Source organism: Prionailurus bengalensis, chromosome D3, assembly GCF_016509475.1.
Source record: "Prionailurus bengalensis isolate Pbe53 chromosome D3, Fcat_Pben_1.1_paternal_pri, whole genome shotgun sequence".
Taxonomy (NCBI): domain Eukaryota; kingdom Metazoa; phylum Chordata; class Mammalia; order Carnivora; family Felidae; genus Prionailurus; species Prionailurus bengalensis.
The window spans coordinates 14,458,508-14,474,543 of NC_057356.1; the positions used below are offsets into that span (position 1 = coordinate 14,458,508).

General features: G+C 50.0%; 1 protein-coding gene across 1 annotated transcript in view; it reads right to left on the bottom strand.

Annotated features, from left to right (window-relative positions):
* The window catches only part of KSR2 (kinase suppressor of ras 2), a 423,945-nt gene that overhangs the window by 316,013 nt on the left and 91,896 nt on the right, over positions 1-16,036 (bottom strand). The window contains 1 exon segment of the mRNA XM_043557708.1: positions 12,993-13,143. Coding sequence (XP_043413643.1) covers positions 12,993-13,143 — 151 coding nt within the window.

Below are 16,036 nucleotides of genomic sequence, written 5' to 3' on the forward strand. Positions count from 1 at the left end.
TTGCTGGGAGAAAGGGGAGCCTCCCAGGGCTCTGAGGAGTCTCAAGGGACTTCGGACCCTTCCCAGCCACACCCACCACAGGGCAGTGTCCCAGCTGGGCAGCTCTGGGATTCAACCTGGAGGGGCAACGGGGTCCCGGCCAGCATCCCCAAACAGCCCACAGCAGAAAGGGCTCTGCACTGAGAAGCAGGAACGGGTTCCGCAGTTCCAACCCCTGCTCTGCAGCAAGTCAAAGTGTCCCTCTGCTGGCCTCAGTTTTCCCACCTGTGAAATGGGTGCTCATCCTGGTCTACCCACCACTGGTACATCTGTGAGGATCAAATAAGATCACCGGCAGGCAGGGGCTTCCTAAAACTGAAGGGTGCTGTGGACGGGCAATGCCATTGTTATTCAGTATGTATACGGGGGCTCTAATAAGGCCTTTTTATCTCATTTCTGGTTTAAGCTGCTTTACCCTGCATAACCACCAGGGGGATGCACACTCAAACTGAGCAAATGGAAATATACGGACCAACCCCGCCCGCAGGGTTAAGGAGAAGCCATCTCTTAATGGCTTTCTTACAGGAGGAGACTTGGCTTGACAGCAGCCAGACCTACCTGGGCTCCAACCCGGGCTCTGACACTCACTCAGTTGCTACGTGACCCGGGCCAAGGAGGCTACCTCTCTGGTCCTCAGTTTTCTTACCAGTAAACAGAAAGAATAATCATATGAACCTCATGAGGTTGCTGAAAGGATTAAATGAGGGGGCGCCGGGGTGGGTGGCTCAGTCGGCTGAGCGTCCGACTTCGGCCTGGGACATGATCCCGCAGTTCATGAGTTCGAGCCCCGCGTCAGGCTCTGTGCTGCCAGCTCGGAGCCTGGAGCCTGCTTCGGATTCGGTGTCTCCCTCTCTCTCTCTGGCCCTCCCCTGCTCGCCCTCTGTCTCTCTCTGCCTCTCAAAATTAAATAAATATTTTAGAAAGTTGAAAGGATTAAATGAGCCCGGCACATCACTTGTCTAAGGACCCAACCAATATCTGCTCTTAACTATTTTCATGGGTCTCCATCATTCATCTGATCACTCACTGACTACTTTTTGCTCGACAGTTCTGAGCCAGGCTCTGGAACAATTCTGGCACAGCAGCTCCCAAAGTGGCATCCCCAAACTAGCAGCACCCAGGGAACTCGTTACAAAACGCAGGTGTCTGGGTGCTTCTCCAGACCAGCTGAAACAGAAAGTCCGGGAGACCTACCGGGGATTCTGATGCACATTCAGGTCTGAGCATGACTGCTCTGGTGAGGAGTAGAGAAACAAACAAATAAACAAAATCGTTTCACATGTGATAGGAACCGTGAAGAAAACAAAACAGAGTAATGGGACTGTGAGTGACTGAGACGGATGTGGGACTCTCTGGCAAGGTGGCATTTGAGCTGAGAACAAAATGACAAGGAACCAGCTATGGAAAGATGAGGGGAGAACACTTCAGGCAGAAAGGATGACCTGTGCAAAGGCCCCGTGGCAGGCTTTTCAAGGAAATGCAATTAGGTCAAGGTAGCTGATGTGAGGAGCTAATGAAGACATCTGGAGATGGACCAACCAGGAGCCTGGGGGAAGGAGCTGGGGTCTGATTCTAAGATTTAACAGTTTGGGTCTGATTCAGTTCATCTGGTTTAGTGGACGCGGGACCCATGATCCTCAAACATTTCGGCCCCTGCAGACTACACAGTACAAATTCTGTGCCCAATGCTTCCGCTCTTTTACCTCCCAGGTGCAAGGAATACAGAGAAGGAGGACCATGGCTCAGATCAGAGATGATAGCCGGGAGCCAGGCCCTCTTTGTTCCCACTGGGGGGGTCCCACAAAAGCCAGAGCGGACCGCATGAAGTGGCAGGGGGCTAAAGAGAAGGGTCAAAGGTGGCCTGCAAGAAAGTGAGAGTAGCAGCTATATCGGGAAGGGCAGGTTAAGCCCTGGACCAGGTTTCTCAGAGAGGGGTCTGCTTCCCTGGCTGTAAGACAAAGGCTGGCGGGCGGGTGGGGGGCTCTGACTTTCAAAATGATAATAAAGATAATCATAGCCAACTATGTAGTAAGCATGCAATTTGCCAGACATCTGGCTCTGTGTTTATTTACGTTAACTCATTTCTTTTCTGGCAATAGTGTCATAATTATGGAAGATACTATCAGCACCTCCATTTTACAGATAAGGAAGGTAAGGTAGAGTCAAATAAACAGGGCAAGTTGAGGCCAAGCCCAAGGGAAGCAGAACTAAGGGACGAAGGAGGAGAAAGGGAGACTGGCCAATGGACAAAACGTACCTAAGTTCCATCCGCCCTTGACTTAGGAGTTGAATGGAATCAAGTCAAGACAATTCCCTTTTTTTTTTTTAATGTTTATTTTTGACAGAGAGAGAGAGAGAGAGAGAGAGAGAGAGACAGAGCATGAGAGGGGGAGGGGCAGAGAGAGAGGGAGACACAGAATCCGAAGCAGGCTCCAGGCTCTGAGCTGCCCGCACAGAGCCCGACGCGGGGCTCGAACTCACGAACCGTGAGATCACGACTTGAGCTGAGGTCGGTCACGTAACCGACTGAGCCACCCAGGCGCCCCAAGACAATCCCCTTCTTAAAACCTCTCCAACAGCTTCCCATTCTGTTCTGAAGAAACCCAAGCTTTTTGCCACGGCTCCGAGGCTCCTGAGCTGGCCCCTGCTTGTCTCTCCCCCGCACCTCCTCTCCAGCCACCCCTGCTCCCTGCACTAGTCTAGCGTCTTGTCAGCTTGGCTATGCTGGCACCCTCGTTTCCAGATTCCCCTTCTCTGTATGGTTCCGGGTTAAAATTGGCCAAAGTTGCACAGAATTTGGGAAGTGAAGTAAAGCTGTGATGCTCTGATGCGCGGGTCAGGGACAGCAGGAGACAGATGCAGGGGTGCTGGTCTGGTTTATCCTCTCTTCTTCCTGCTCCATGGCCAGCTCTCTTCATCCTGACACTGGGCCCTGGGGACCAACAGCGACCTCAAATCCAACACCAGACACTGGCCTGCAAACTCACAGAGGCACCAGCTCCAAAGATCGAAGAAACTCCAGAGGCGTCTACACCAGTCGTCTTCTTGGTTTCCCTCCAGACGTCCCCAGGCGGGCTTACCCGCATCAGGACAGGTTAGAGACCTTCCTCTGCATCTTCAGTCTCCCCTCCTGAACTTTTACTTCCTGAGCTCTTCCTACAGTGGTATGAGGTCTGGAGTCCCACGATAAATTCCTTTTTCCATTACACTCGCAGCGTTCCTGCTCTCCCACTGCCCCCCGCTGATACAGTTACCAGCAGAAGCAACACCGTACCTGTTCCAGAACTAGCTTCTAAGAGACCTGGCAGCTTCCACTTGCCCCCTCTTGGAACGCTTACTCCCGCTATAAGCAGCCCAAGCCACGCGGAAAGGCAACATGTGGGTGCCCCAGCAGGCAGCCCAAACTCCACTCCCACCAGCTACCACTGCCAGCTGCCATCGATGGGCGTGAGCCGTCTTGAATGTTCCAGCCCAGCCAACAGACAACGTGGAACCACAGAACTACCCAGCTGAGCCCAGGCAACCCAGAGAATCGTGAAGAGATAACAATGCACGTGTTGTTCTAAGTCACTAAGTTTGGGGGTCGACGGTCACACAGCAACAAGTCACCGGAGCACAGCCTATGGTTCAGCCACAAGGGCCTCTTGTCTGCCTCTTAAAAATGCTTTGGGGGGACGCCTGGGTGGCTCCGTCGGTTGAGCGTCCGACTTCGGCTCAGGTCATGATTTCGCGGTCCGTGGGTTCGAGCCCCACGTTGTGCTCTGTGAGGACAGCTCAGAGCCTGGAGCCTGCTTCAGATTTTGTCTCTCTCTCTCTCTCTCTCTCTCTCTGCCTCTCCCCCACTCGTGCTCTGTGTCTCTCTCTCTCAAAAATAAATAGACATTAAAAAGAATTTTTAAGGTGGCTGGTGAGATGGAAAAAGTGAATCTGTTCACTTTTGATTAAGCAAAAAATTGAGTGAAAATTTTTATTCAGTGAAAACTTTTTTCACTTCTTATTGACTGTACAAAATTAATTTCATTTCAATTTCATGAATGTAAGTTTCACTCATCACATGAATCTAGCTAGCCTAGAACATGAGGTCCATGAGAGCGGGAAGCCGGTGGGTTTTAGCCACCACTATGTCCTCGTCCCCGACAGCGACTCAGACAGGAAGTTAGACTGGGATGCATGCTGGGAGCGAATGAGCCGTTTGCACGTAAGGTGGCATTCGGTGCCTCTCCCTTGCCGTGGAGAGGCCCAGCGCGGTGCTACGTCTGTGTAAGCAGCCCCCGAGAACCTACGGATCAGGGCTGGGGAGCGCACAAGGAGGGAAAGAGAGGAAGTCAGGTCTGGTACACACCAGCCCCTCCGGGCTTCGGGGGGGGCCCTCTCCCTGGGCTGCTGGGCCAGCCCAAAGTTAGAAGCAAGTGCAACAATGGGGCAATCAGGGCGGCTCTTTGTTCCAGTCTAAGGAAGGCTGTAGTGAAGGCAGGGTTCTAGTGGCCTCCGTTCAAAGCCCGAACTGGGAAGAAACAAGACAGCATCTGAGGCTGTCCTATTGCGGGGCCATTTTGCATCCTGTTTTCCTCCTGGCTGCCAGTTCTCCCTCTGGACGTGCCCGAGGAGGAGCTGGCAGGGAAGGGAGCTGACGAAAGGGAGCTCCGAGAGGCTGCAGGGGTATGGGGGTACCCTGGCCTCTTCTCTCTCCCTGTGATGAGGGGCAGAAGCAGAAAAACATTCACCCTTAGCTCAGCAGGCTGAACTTCAGCCTGCACGGTTCCGATAAGGATCAGATACGTGCCGGCGGCTACATTCTTCAAGGGTCTCATGACTGCCTGCACATCTCACCCATAATTAACGTCAAGCTCAATGAGAAGCACGGGGAAAATCTTGTGAAAGCGGTTTTATGAGTGGAGATTCGAAGACATTTATGATCTACTATTCCCTGCACGCAGCATATAATCCCCTCGAGCACTAAGCGTATAATCACCAGCTTCGTACAGCAAAAGTGCAGCCCTTTCGGCCCACGGGTCCTGTCCGCGAGCTACTCAAATAAGCTTACAAAGTTGCACCATACAACCTCTCAAGAATTCCTTCCTGACCTTTGCGCACCACAATCCTGCAACACCAGCACGCCCCCACCCCCAGCCTCCTCCTGCACTTCCCAAAAACTCAGTCTAGGCCACCCACCTATTCTGCAGCCAGAGTGCTGGTCTGCGAACTGGACGGTGATCATGCATCTTCGGCTCAAAACTCTGCAGTGCAAGCTCCGTGCAGTTCCACTGGGCTCTCTGAGCCTAGGATGCCACCTGCTCCCTCCTGCCCCAAGGCACTTCTGCGTGCTCCCACCGCCCCCCTCCCCCCCCCCCAGTCATCAGGAGAATTCCTCCCCCTGCTTTTGGGTCTCAGCTCCACCCTGAAGCCCGAGAAAGCCCCCAAGCCCTGGAAACTAGCACAGTGCCTGATAGACACTGAGTGCTTGATAAGGAAGTGTGGAAGAAAGGAAGGAGAAAAGCAAGGTCTTCCATCATCTGGAACCTGGGGTTTTTTTCCTTGGGAAAGCAAACATGCAAATGACTGACCATTATTGGCCTGAAAGCAGCCCAAAGACCAAGAAGAATAAGGGCAAAAAGAAAACAAGAGAGAGAAAAAGCACAGCATCTGTATTCTGATATCTGAGCCTTGTCCCTTCCAGGCCCTTCTTTGATGCGCAGCTGTGTGTGTGACCCAGAGAGGAAAGGAGGGAGCCTGTTGTCTTCAGGCCTGAGGTCTCCGGTCTGGGGCTGGAGGGGGCAGGGGGAGCAAAGGGCAGGAACACACTCTTCCAGAAACAAATCAATTTCACCCGAGGACCTTAGCTCTGTGGCGACCATGATGGAGAAAATGGGGCTGTGTGCCATGGAAAAATTGCTTGGCCTTGTCTGTTTAATGTTTTTGGCCAGGGAAAGGTGGGTCACCTCTAGAGAGCAATCAAGTCAAACAGAGGGGGTAAACAGGTTCTAAAGAAGCAGCAATGTTGAGGGAGACAGTGGCTCAGAGGGAAGGGAAATCAGAGAAACAAAGAATTAGAGAAAACCGAAGGCCAGGGGCCCTTTGGAGAAAAAAAGAGAGAGGGATGGACAGAAGGTCGAGGGAAACGAGCTGGAGGCAGAAAAAGGCCAGAGGACCCTGGTGATGGGGGTGGGGGTGGGGGTGGGGATGGGGACAGCGATCATGTCGGTGGACATGCAGTACAGGTAGAAGTGATGGCAGTCGCAGGGCGGGGGCAGGGGTGATGGCATGACAATGACAGTAACGGTAACGGTAAGACTTACCGTGTATCGAATCCAAGCCAGGCCCTGCGCTTTGCCCGTATCGCCTCATGCAATCCTACCAACGACCCATGGGGGAAAACGCTCATCATGTTTATCCTCATACCGAGAAAACTAAGCTCCGAACCGCGAGATGCCATACCCAAAATCGTACAGCTAATAGGGGGCTGACCCAGAATGTAGCAGAACCTGGGTTCGTCTGATTCCAGACTCCATTCTGCTGGCAGACACTGAAGGACTGAGAAGGGGAAGCAGAAAGGAAAACGGAAGAGGAAGGAGGCTTGCCCTCATCATGCTATTTCATAGGACAACCTGCCCCCTTCCTGTTCCTGGAGGGCACGGCCACCCCCCCGACACTGTTCCACTTTTTCTTTCCCCCGCAGCACTCATCCTAACATACTTGATAATGTACTTCTTATTACGATTATAATGTGTCATCTGTCTCCCCCCCCCCCCCCACCATAGCATGTAAACCCCTTGAGGACAGACACGAAGCGTGCACTGTCAGAGATCGGAACAGTGCCTGACATATTGCAGGCATTCAATACGTTTTGAATGGATTTATGAATGTTTTTTTTTTTTTGGTTTCAGGCCACATCTGATATGACAAGAAAAGATTAAGGCATTATGGCTTTGGGGTCCCCTGAACTTGTTGAAAGAACAATTGGGTATTCTTCGGTTTCAGGCTCAGGCTGATCTAACACGCTCACAGATGGGAGGTAGGGGTAGTTTTTTCCTAACTTGGAGGCTTCTTGGACACTGGGAAATAAAGAAACCCCCAACACCCAAGGAGGAAACTAAGATTAGAGTCCCAAGTCTAAAATAAAAGATGCTCGATCCTCTAAGAGAGAGACAGGCCAAGATTATACGCTTTGCCAGGCATAAAGCTTCCCGCTCTCCATATGATTCCACGACTTTCTCAATACGACCTGTATTCCTTCAGTCATTTAACAAACATGCATTGAATCACCACTACCCACCAGAATGTAAGATATCTGACTTCACCACTGTGAAGGACCCCAGTCCTCTGGCTGAGAGCTGGGGCCACCAAGGCCAATAAATACGGTATGACGCTTAAGTCTAAAAGTCTGGTGAGAAAGACACTAGCTTGTTCCCTAGCTTGGGACAACATTTTTGGTTAAAGTGAAGGGCAGGGAATGGTGGAACCACACAGATCCTGAGATCATTAGAAGTTTCTAAGGAATGATGATGGTCTCTGAGAGAATATTTAAAAGAACTGGTCGAGGATGGCTCACTGCTTCCCCCTGGTGGAGAGCGGTAGCAAGCACATCAGGCAGCTTCCTGGATCTTTCCTCCACCTGGGCAATCTGAGCCGGGAGCAAGGCTCAGATTTGATACACCCATTCAAAGGGTGACTAGCAGGGTGCCTGCCCTAGGGAAGATCACAGTCACATGAGGGAGTAAGGAGAGGAGACTGACAATCGCTGTAAGACACGGTCAGCTGGTGACAGAAGTATTCATTCATTCACCCATTCAACAAAGAGAAAGGGGATTCCAGGTAGTGGTGCCTGTGCCAAGGTGTGAAATCCGTGCATGACCTGGGAAACGCGAAGTAACCAGTAGACTTGTCCAATACATTTAAGGCTTGAGGGGGAAATGGGAATGGTGGGGCTCCAAACAGAAGCCAAGTCCTGAGCTACTTTGCAAACCGTGCAAAAGACCGTGCACTTTAAGCCACTGGTGATCTGCATGGGTTTCAGGTAGCAATTCAGAAATATTTACTAAGTCCCTACAGATATTGACGTCTGGCCGGGAGTAAAATGGTTCGCAAGAAGAGGTACGATCCCTGACCTGTGGAGGGGGAGACAGGCATCCCCGGACACCCTGGTTGAGCCTCCAACTTCAGCTCAGGTCATGATCTCACAGTTCCTGAGTTCAAGCCCCACATCGGGCTTACTGCTGTCAGCCTGTCAACACAGAGCCCACTACTTGTGCTCTCTCAAAAATAAACATTTTTTTAATTAAAAAAAAAAAAAACCGGGGCGCCTGGGTGGCTCAGTGGGTTAAGTGTCCGACTTCGGCTCGGGTCACGATCTCACAGTTCGTGGGTTCAAGCCCCGCGTTGGGCTCTGTGCTGACAGCTCGGAGTCTGGAACCGGCTTCGGATTCTGTGTCTCCCTCTCTCTCTGCCCCGCCCCCACTTGTGCTCTGCCTCTCTCTCACAAATAAAATTACAAAAATTAGAAAATTTAAAAAACTCACTCCCCCCAAAAAGGCTGAAATTTAAATTAAAATGTGACAAGCGTCCCTGCTGTGTACAGGAAGAGGAGAAATAAAGTATGACATTAAGGGAACTTGGAGTTGAGTGTGTAGACAAGACAGAGTGAGGGGTCCCCAGAGAAGATGAGATACAGCTTTCTTAACATCAGAGAAGCCAGGTTAGGACCCCAGCCATTTTGTAATCGACGCCTGACAGGCACCTCTTCGCACAAGCACTTTTCTTGCAGAACCCCCTGCAATACATAAAGATTGCAGAAAAACATACCTCAGTAGTTAATGACTTTAAGGGAACGAAAGAATGTAAAAAAACAAACAGCCACCACCAAGCTGCGACAGAGTCCAGCCGCTGCAGAGACAATAAATCAGTGGTAGAACTCCCAGTGCTGTTTCGAAAGTAAACACTGACCCAATGCCCACTCTTGTGTTCTTTTTGCGGGATTCCAGTCCCGCAGTGAGCACGCAGACATGGAACTCACTGGAGCCAGAGTACGGAGGATGCCGACCCCGACCGGCCCCGTGACTTCCATCAACCAGGACCTGGACTCTGTCTTTCGCCCCAATTCTAGACCGAAATGTCCTTTGCCAAGCTCCTCCGTGAATACGCACGTGCCCGCGGCTCCAAACTCCCCCAGTTTCGTTGTTGGGAGAGGCGATGCTCCGAGGACTCCCCTTACTTGTAACAAGTAATAAAGAGTTCTTTGGGTTGTATTCAATGTGACGCACCCCATGCGGTACTGAGTGGAGCTGCCCCTCACGCCGACCTGTGCGCTAAGCACCACAGGGTTTGGGCAAACGCGCAGCACTGGCCACTGCCGTCAAGGCCCCCAGTGGCCGTAAGGCCGGCATCAGAGGCAGGACCCGTAGACGGAATCTGAGCCGCCTGGGAAAGACTTGGTAGAGGCATGGAGGGTGAAGGGGAACTGAACCGACCACCCCAAAGCATGTCTCTTTGGCATAAGGGTTATTTTAGGCTGATCATCTTTTTTAATCGTTAATGTTTTCTATTTATTTTTGAGACAGAGACAGAACACGAGGGGAGGGGGGGAGAGAGAGGGAGACACAGAATCGGAAGCAGGCTCCGGGCTCCGAGCTGTTGGCACAGGGCCTGATGCAGGGGTCGAATTCATGAACTGTGAGATCATGACCTGAGCCAAAATCGGACATTTACTGAGCCACCCAGGTGCCCCTAGGCTGGTTATTTTTAAGAAACAGCAGACACAGGTGAAGCTCTGAAAATGGATTAGAAGTCACACTTTTATAAAAGACGTTGACATTTACAAGGGAAACCTCCACACGTCAGCATCAGAAACGTGACTCTAAATCTCTACAAACTCCTATCAGTGGAGACGGCAGAGACTTCTTTCGCACAACCACCTTACCCTTGTTAATTGTGCTTTTCCTGGTCACGTCCCATAACTGCCTCCCACACCCCCATCTAACACCCTCTTTTGTCTTTAGCTAGAGACGGGCCACTCTGACGAGCTACTCAGTTTTCCTGGGCTCTTCCATGTATATAGACCTTGTTTGTTTTTCTCCTGTTAATCTGTTTATATTATCGAGGCCCTCCCAGCCCAGTACCAAGAAGGGTAGGGGGAAAAATTTTTCTTCCCCACAAGGATCAAAGAGATCAGTGTTTCCCAAACCATGGCTCACAACCCGTAAGTGAGGTGTGACATAAAAGTGGCAGTCATTACCAGTATTTGGTAAGTGACACAGAATAAAAAAGCAAAGAATACTAAACAGTGTGCATGGTAAGAATGCGTTTGATGGTAATTCCTTATTCCATGAGATTCATTTCAGTGACGTACCTGTGTGGGTACATTGTGTATATGTGTGTACAATGTAAATCTGATTCACTTCTGTGTATCTTTATTATTATTATTATTTTAATTTTTTTTAATGTTTATTTATTTTTGCCAGAGAGAGAGAGACAGAGCATGAGCGGGGGAGGGGCAGAGAGAGAGAGGGAGACACAGAATTCGAAGCAGCTCCCGGCTCTGAGCTGTCAGCACAGAGCCTGAGGCGGGGCTCGAACTCACAGACTGTGAGATCATGACCTGAGCCGAAGTCGGACTCTCAACCGACTGAGCCACCCAGGTGCCCCTATTATTATTATTTTAAAGAGAGAGAATCTTAAGTAGGCTCCACGCTCAGTGCAGAGCCCGACGCAGGGCTCGATCCTGCAACCCTGGGATCATGACCTGAGCCAAAATCACGAGTCGGATGCTTGACCAACTGAGCCACCCAGGCGTCCCTCATTTCTGTGTATCTAGATCAAAACTGAAAAACAGCAGATTAGAGGCCCTCTCAAGGTTTCACCCAGCCCAGGATGTCACAGAGGCTGAGTGTTCAACCCACGGAGGGCAGCTCCACTTACACGGGCTTCTCCAAACTCAGTAGCACAACTCTGTGAGAAGATGCAAACTGAACTCTGAAAAGCAATTAAGAACCTAACCTCAGTCCTCACTCTCCTGCATTGTAGGGGGCAAGGAGGAAGGACAGGGGAGGGGCATAAATTGAGACGAACTTTCTGGAAAGCTACGTGGCAGTGTTCACCAGACTATCTGGAGGCATTTTTGTTTGTCATGACCGGGACTGGGGGAAGAGAGGGTGTTCCTGGTATCTAGCAGGTAGAGGCGAGGGATGCTACCATATCCTTCAATGACAGGACAGCCCCCAACTCAGGGTCCCTTCGATTGTAGCTTGGATAAGGATCTGCTAGGAAGAAAGAATACAAAAAGGCATGCGTGGGGATCTGGGCCAATAACCTGTGTCATGTATGTTCTCTTTCCTTCACTGCTGTATTCCAGCCCTGCTGGAACACAATAGTCAGTACATACTTGTTGAATGCTCCACGTTGAGTCCAGCAAAGACTAAAGTTCTACAGTGACACCTTGTGGCCGAAACGGAAACAAGCAGGCAGACGGACCAATAACCCTTTGGCTGGTGTTTGCCCAGCTGACCCCTTAGGACTGCAAAGGCCCCAGAATTTGTGGGGAAATCATGAGGTTAGGGAGAAGCAGGAGGCCTCAAGAGGATGATATCTGACGTCCCGCTAATGAAGGCAAACAGGGGTCTGAGCAATTAATGGGAAAGATCAAAGAAAGAGGATGTTAAGGAAGAAAAAAACACGCCCAAAATTGAGTCATTCTACCAAGATAGCAAACCCGGACTTAATTAGTTTTAACCTCTCCTGAAACAATCTTCCTTTTTGTTTTGTTAAGAACTCTGTTGTCCCTCCCTCCTGCCTATAAAAACCTTCCATTTTGTACAACTTCTCTACTTGCTGGAAAGGATGCCGCCTGATTCGCAACTGATCTCCAGTTGAATTTTATTTCTTAACAATTTGGACCCCAAACTGATGAAACAAGTCACAGAAGTTATTTCATGAGGTGAAAAAAAAAAAAAAAAAAACAGGTTTCAAAATGTGCATGGATAATCCTAATTCTATTGTTTAAAAATAGTTATGTGGGGCGCCTGGGTGGCTCAGTTGGTTAAGCGTCCAGCTTCGGCTCGGGTCATGATCTCACGGCTCGTGAGTTGGAGCCCTGCATCGGGCTCTGGGCTGACAGCTCAGAGCCTGGATCCCGCTTCGTTTTCTGTGTCCCTCTCTCGCTGTGCCCCTCCCTCACTCATGCTCTGTCTCTCTTTCTCTCAAAAATAAATAAAGCATTAAAAAAATTTTTTTTTAAAGTTATGTGGGGCACCTGGGTGGCTCAGTCGGTTGAGAGTCCCACTTCGGCTCAGATCATGATCTCGCGGATCGTGAGTTCGAGCCCCACACCAGGCTCTGTCCTGGCAACTCAGAGCCTGGAGCCTGCTTCCGATTCTGTGTCTCCCCCTCTCTCTCTGCCCCTCCCATGCTCATGCTCTGTCTCTCTCTGTCTCTTAATAATAAATAAACATTAAAAAAAAATTTTAAATAGTTATGCACATACCCACTTGTCTGTAACGATTACACCAAAACACTTATCGAAATGACAACAGTAAGTTCCCTAGGGGGTAGAGCTTGGGCAGTATTTTCTTTTGATCTATTTTCTGTTTTGTTTTACAATGAATGTATATGGTTTAGGTAAAAAATAATAATAATAAGATAAGAAGTTAGATGGATACAGACCCAAATACAAAGGCATTTAAGAATGTCTCTGGTAAAAAGACCCTGATCACCTATGCACACCCTGTATTTCCACATCTGGGCCCTTATTATCCAGATCCAAATGCTCTCTGACCTCAGCTCTTCCTTGAGCAAGAGCTTCCAAGAGTTGACCCCACCACTGCTCCTCTCTCCTCTGCTCATGAGTGGAATTTACCATCCAAAGCTGACTCCGTCTCATCCTGGCCTGCAGAGTGGGCACAGAAATCTGGAGGAACCGAGGCAGATGTGCTGGGGAGGGGTCTCCATCCCCAAGGCCCACTCACCTGACATGTGGACGTTGCGGAGGCAGGAGAGGGAGGCATTGAGGCGGGCACACTCCTCCCGGTTGGCTCCGTATTTCTCCACGGTCTCACACACCTGCTCATCTGTCATCTCCAAGAGGTCCTCCAGACTCAGCTGGCCAGGGGTGATTTCCTGCAGGAGGGAAGTAAGGAGCTCCGTGAACGTGAAGGGACCTCAAGCACCCAGAGGGAAGGAAAGTGGGCTGAGCCTCCGTGCTGCCCTCTAGTGGTACCCAGCGGAACACCCGGCCCTGTGCGGAAGGTTGGGTCTCTGACTCCTGAGTCCAACAGGCCTCCGTTTGAGGTTTGAATCTCAGCTTTGCCACTCGTTGCCTCGGGCAAGTCACTTACCCTCTCTGAACCTCACTTTACTCACCTGTACAATGGGTGTCTTAAGTGCTTGTACTTTGTAAGGTAGCGCCTATCTTTAGCACATAGCTAGCGCTCCATAGGTGGTGATAGTTAATTATCTGTCCCCCTCGGTAGCTTCTTTATGGGCAGGGCTCCACTTTCCTTGTCTTTGGATGGCCCTCTGTGTCTCCTGTTCAGCTTGGCTTGTCCCCAGTGCAGGGCAAACTTGGAGCAGAGCAAACTGGATAGCCCAAGTCTCTTGGTGGCTGTCCTCCCCAGCCACCCATTCGAGATTCCAGACTGGGGCTTTAGGAACCCTAAGGGGCAGTAATCTGGAACACTGTGGGTATGTGCTGGAAATGAAACTGGACTGGTGACTGAGCCCCCCAGGGCATGGGTCTATATTCTAAGACAAAATGGTAAGGCTGGGGTATAGCACGGGGTGGGGACAGGGACACCTCTGGAGAGATCAGCTGGGAACAGAACCAGTAGGATTGCCAGCTATAAATGTCTTGGGCAGGTGTCCCTTCCCACACCCCCTTTCCCAAAATGATGTGTCCCTGGACACCATAATATAGATAGATATACCTTTAAATTTGTCAAACTTCGATACTTATGCATCTTCATGCATTTATGCATATTTATGCATTGACATCTATACATGTGTATCAAATGGAGAGCCTTCGTTTTATAGCAGTTAATGGTATGCAATGTTTTTACATATGTTATTATTTAAGAATTTTAAATACCTAAAGACGGAGACTCTAGGACAACATTGTGGATTACTTCTGCCCTCTTGTGGCCATACCTGTGTATTACAACAAAATCGGACACCTACCCCGCCCTCCCCGCCCCCCCCCCCCCCCGCCCCCACATCCCCAATGCACACACATAAACTGGCAGCCAGAAGGGGGAAAACCGCATTAGTAAAAAAAAATCCACCCCCCCCACACACACACAAAACAGAGGCAGGGCAAAAGCCACGAAGCCCAATCAGTGCCCTTCCAGCACACTAGGTCAGGGAGCAGGAGAGAACGGTACTTGGGGTTTCTCATATAGGGACGCAGTGCATATAAACCCCACTTTAAGAAAAGTGATAGTCCAGGATCTGAAGGTACAAAATGAATCATATTTAGAAGAACTCATTCACAACATTAAAGAATTCTCCTCTTCGCTGCAGGACTCACTTGTGCACTGTAATCCCATAATTTACCCCCCAAATATCCAATTTTCACTGAAAAGTTGGGGCCACAGAAAAAAATCACAGAATAATGACATCAAAAATGGACAAAGCCTTAACAACCCAGACTAAAAGCGAAGATGCACGTCTGTTTGATAAAAGAATAATAATAAATGAAAATGAAGTGGATGGAACACTGTTTTAAGTGCTTTTCCTGGATTTTCTTTTGTCACAAAGACCACATAAAGTAAGTACTTTTATCATCACCATTAGTCTGTAATTAGGATGCTAAAATTCAGAGAGGTTAGTCCACTTGCCCAGGGTCACACAGGAAGAAAGGAACTCAGGCAGTTGCTTGGGAGCCTTTTCCATACTGCTGGTTCCTCCTCAGAAAGGGGACGGGGGGGGGGGGGGGGGGGGGGGGGGGGAAGGGGGGACTCACACAGGAGCTGCAGTCAGAGGGCTGGAAGCCCAGCTCCCTCCCTATCCCCCAGTTAGTGGCCTTGGACCCAGGACGGGAACAGACTACTGTAGGAGCCAGAGCTGGGGCACCTGCAGGCCAGGTAAATGTACATGAGCAAAACTGCTAACTAGCAGGGACCTGTAAGATCCACGGGGCAGCAGAATTCAGCTCATTGCCACCAGACGGGAATTTAGGTTGGTGTGTTCAGCAATTCGGATTTTTTCAGGAGAAGTCAGAGATCTGGGTTTTTTAATGCAAACTCTCTAGCCATTAAATATTAGCTCAAAAAAAAAATTTGAGAATGCTGTATCAGACAAACAAAAAATGTCTGTGTATCGCACACAGCTTAGGGGCCACCAGTTTTCAACCCCTGGACGAGAACACTGTTTCTGTATTGATCCCACTTGATAAATACATGGTCCCAAAAGCCTCCCAGAAGTGAACTGGCTCGTGCAAGTAAGATGTACTATCTGGGGGTGCCTGGGAGGGAGTCAGTCGGTTAAGCGCCTGACTCTTGGTTTCGCTGGCGTCATGATCTTGCGGCTTCATGGGTTCAAGCCCCGCCTCGGGCTCTGAGGACAGCATAGAGCCTGCTTGAGATTCTCCTTCTCTCCCTCTCTCACCCACCGCCCCCACTCGTGCTTTGTCTCTCTCAAAATAAATAAATAAACTTAAAATAAAATAAGATGTTCTGCCTGTAGTTATATGTGACCTTTCATTTTAAGAATATTCACATGAAACCTCCATCCTGGGAATGAAATAACATAGAATCAAACACCATCTAGTGCACATGCGTGAAACGGGGGGCAGGGATGGGGCAACGTGCGGGTCCTCTGTCTAGCTCAGGATCCGGTGGGTTCAGGCGAGCTGTCACAGAGGTCAAGGTCTGGAAAAAACAAAGGCCGTTTCAAGCAAGTGTGCATCGAGAGAAATGGCATTTGGTCCTGCGGGGGGCGGGAGGGGGGCTCTCCTTTTTATTCATGTTTATTCATTTTTGAGAGGGGGAGGGGCAGAGAGAGGGGGACAGAGGAT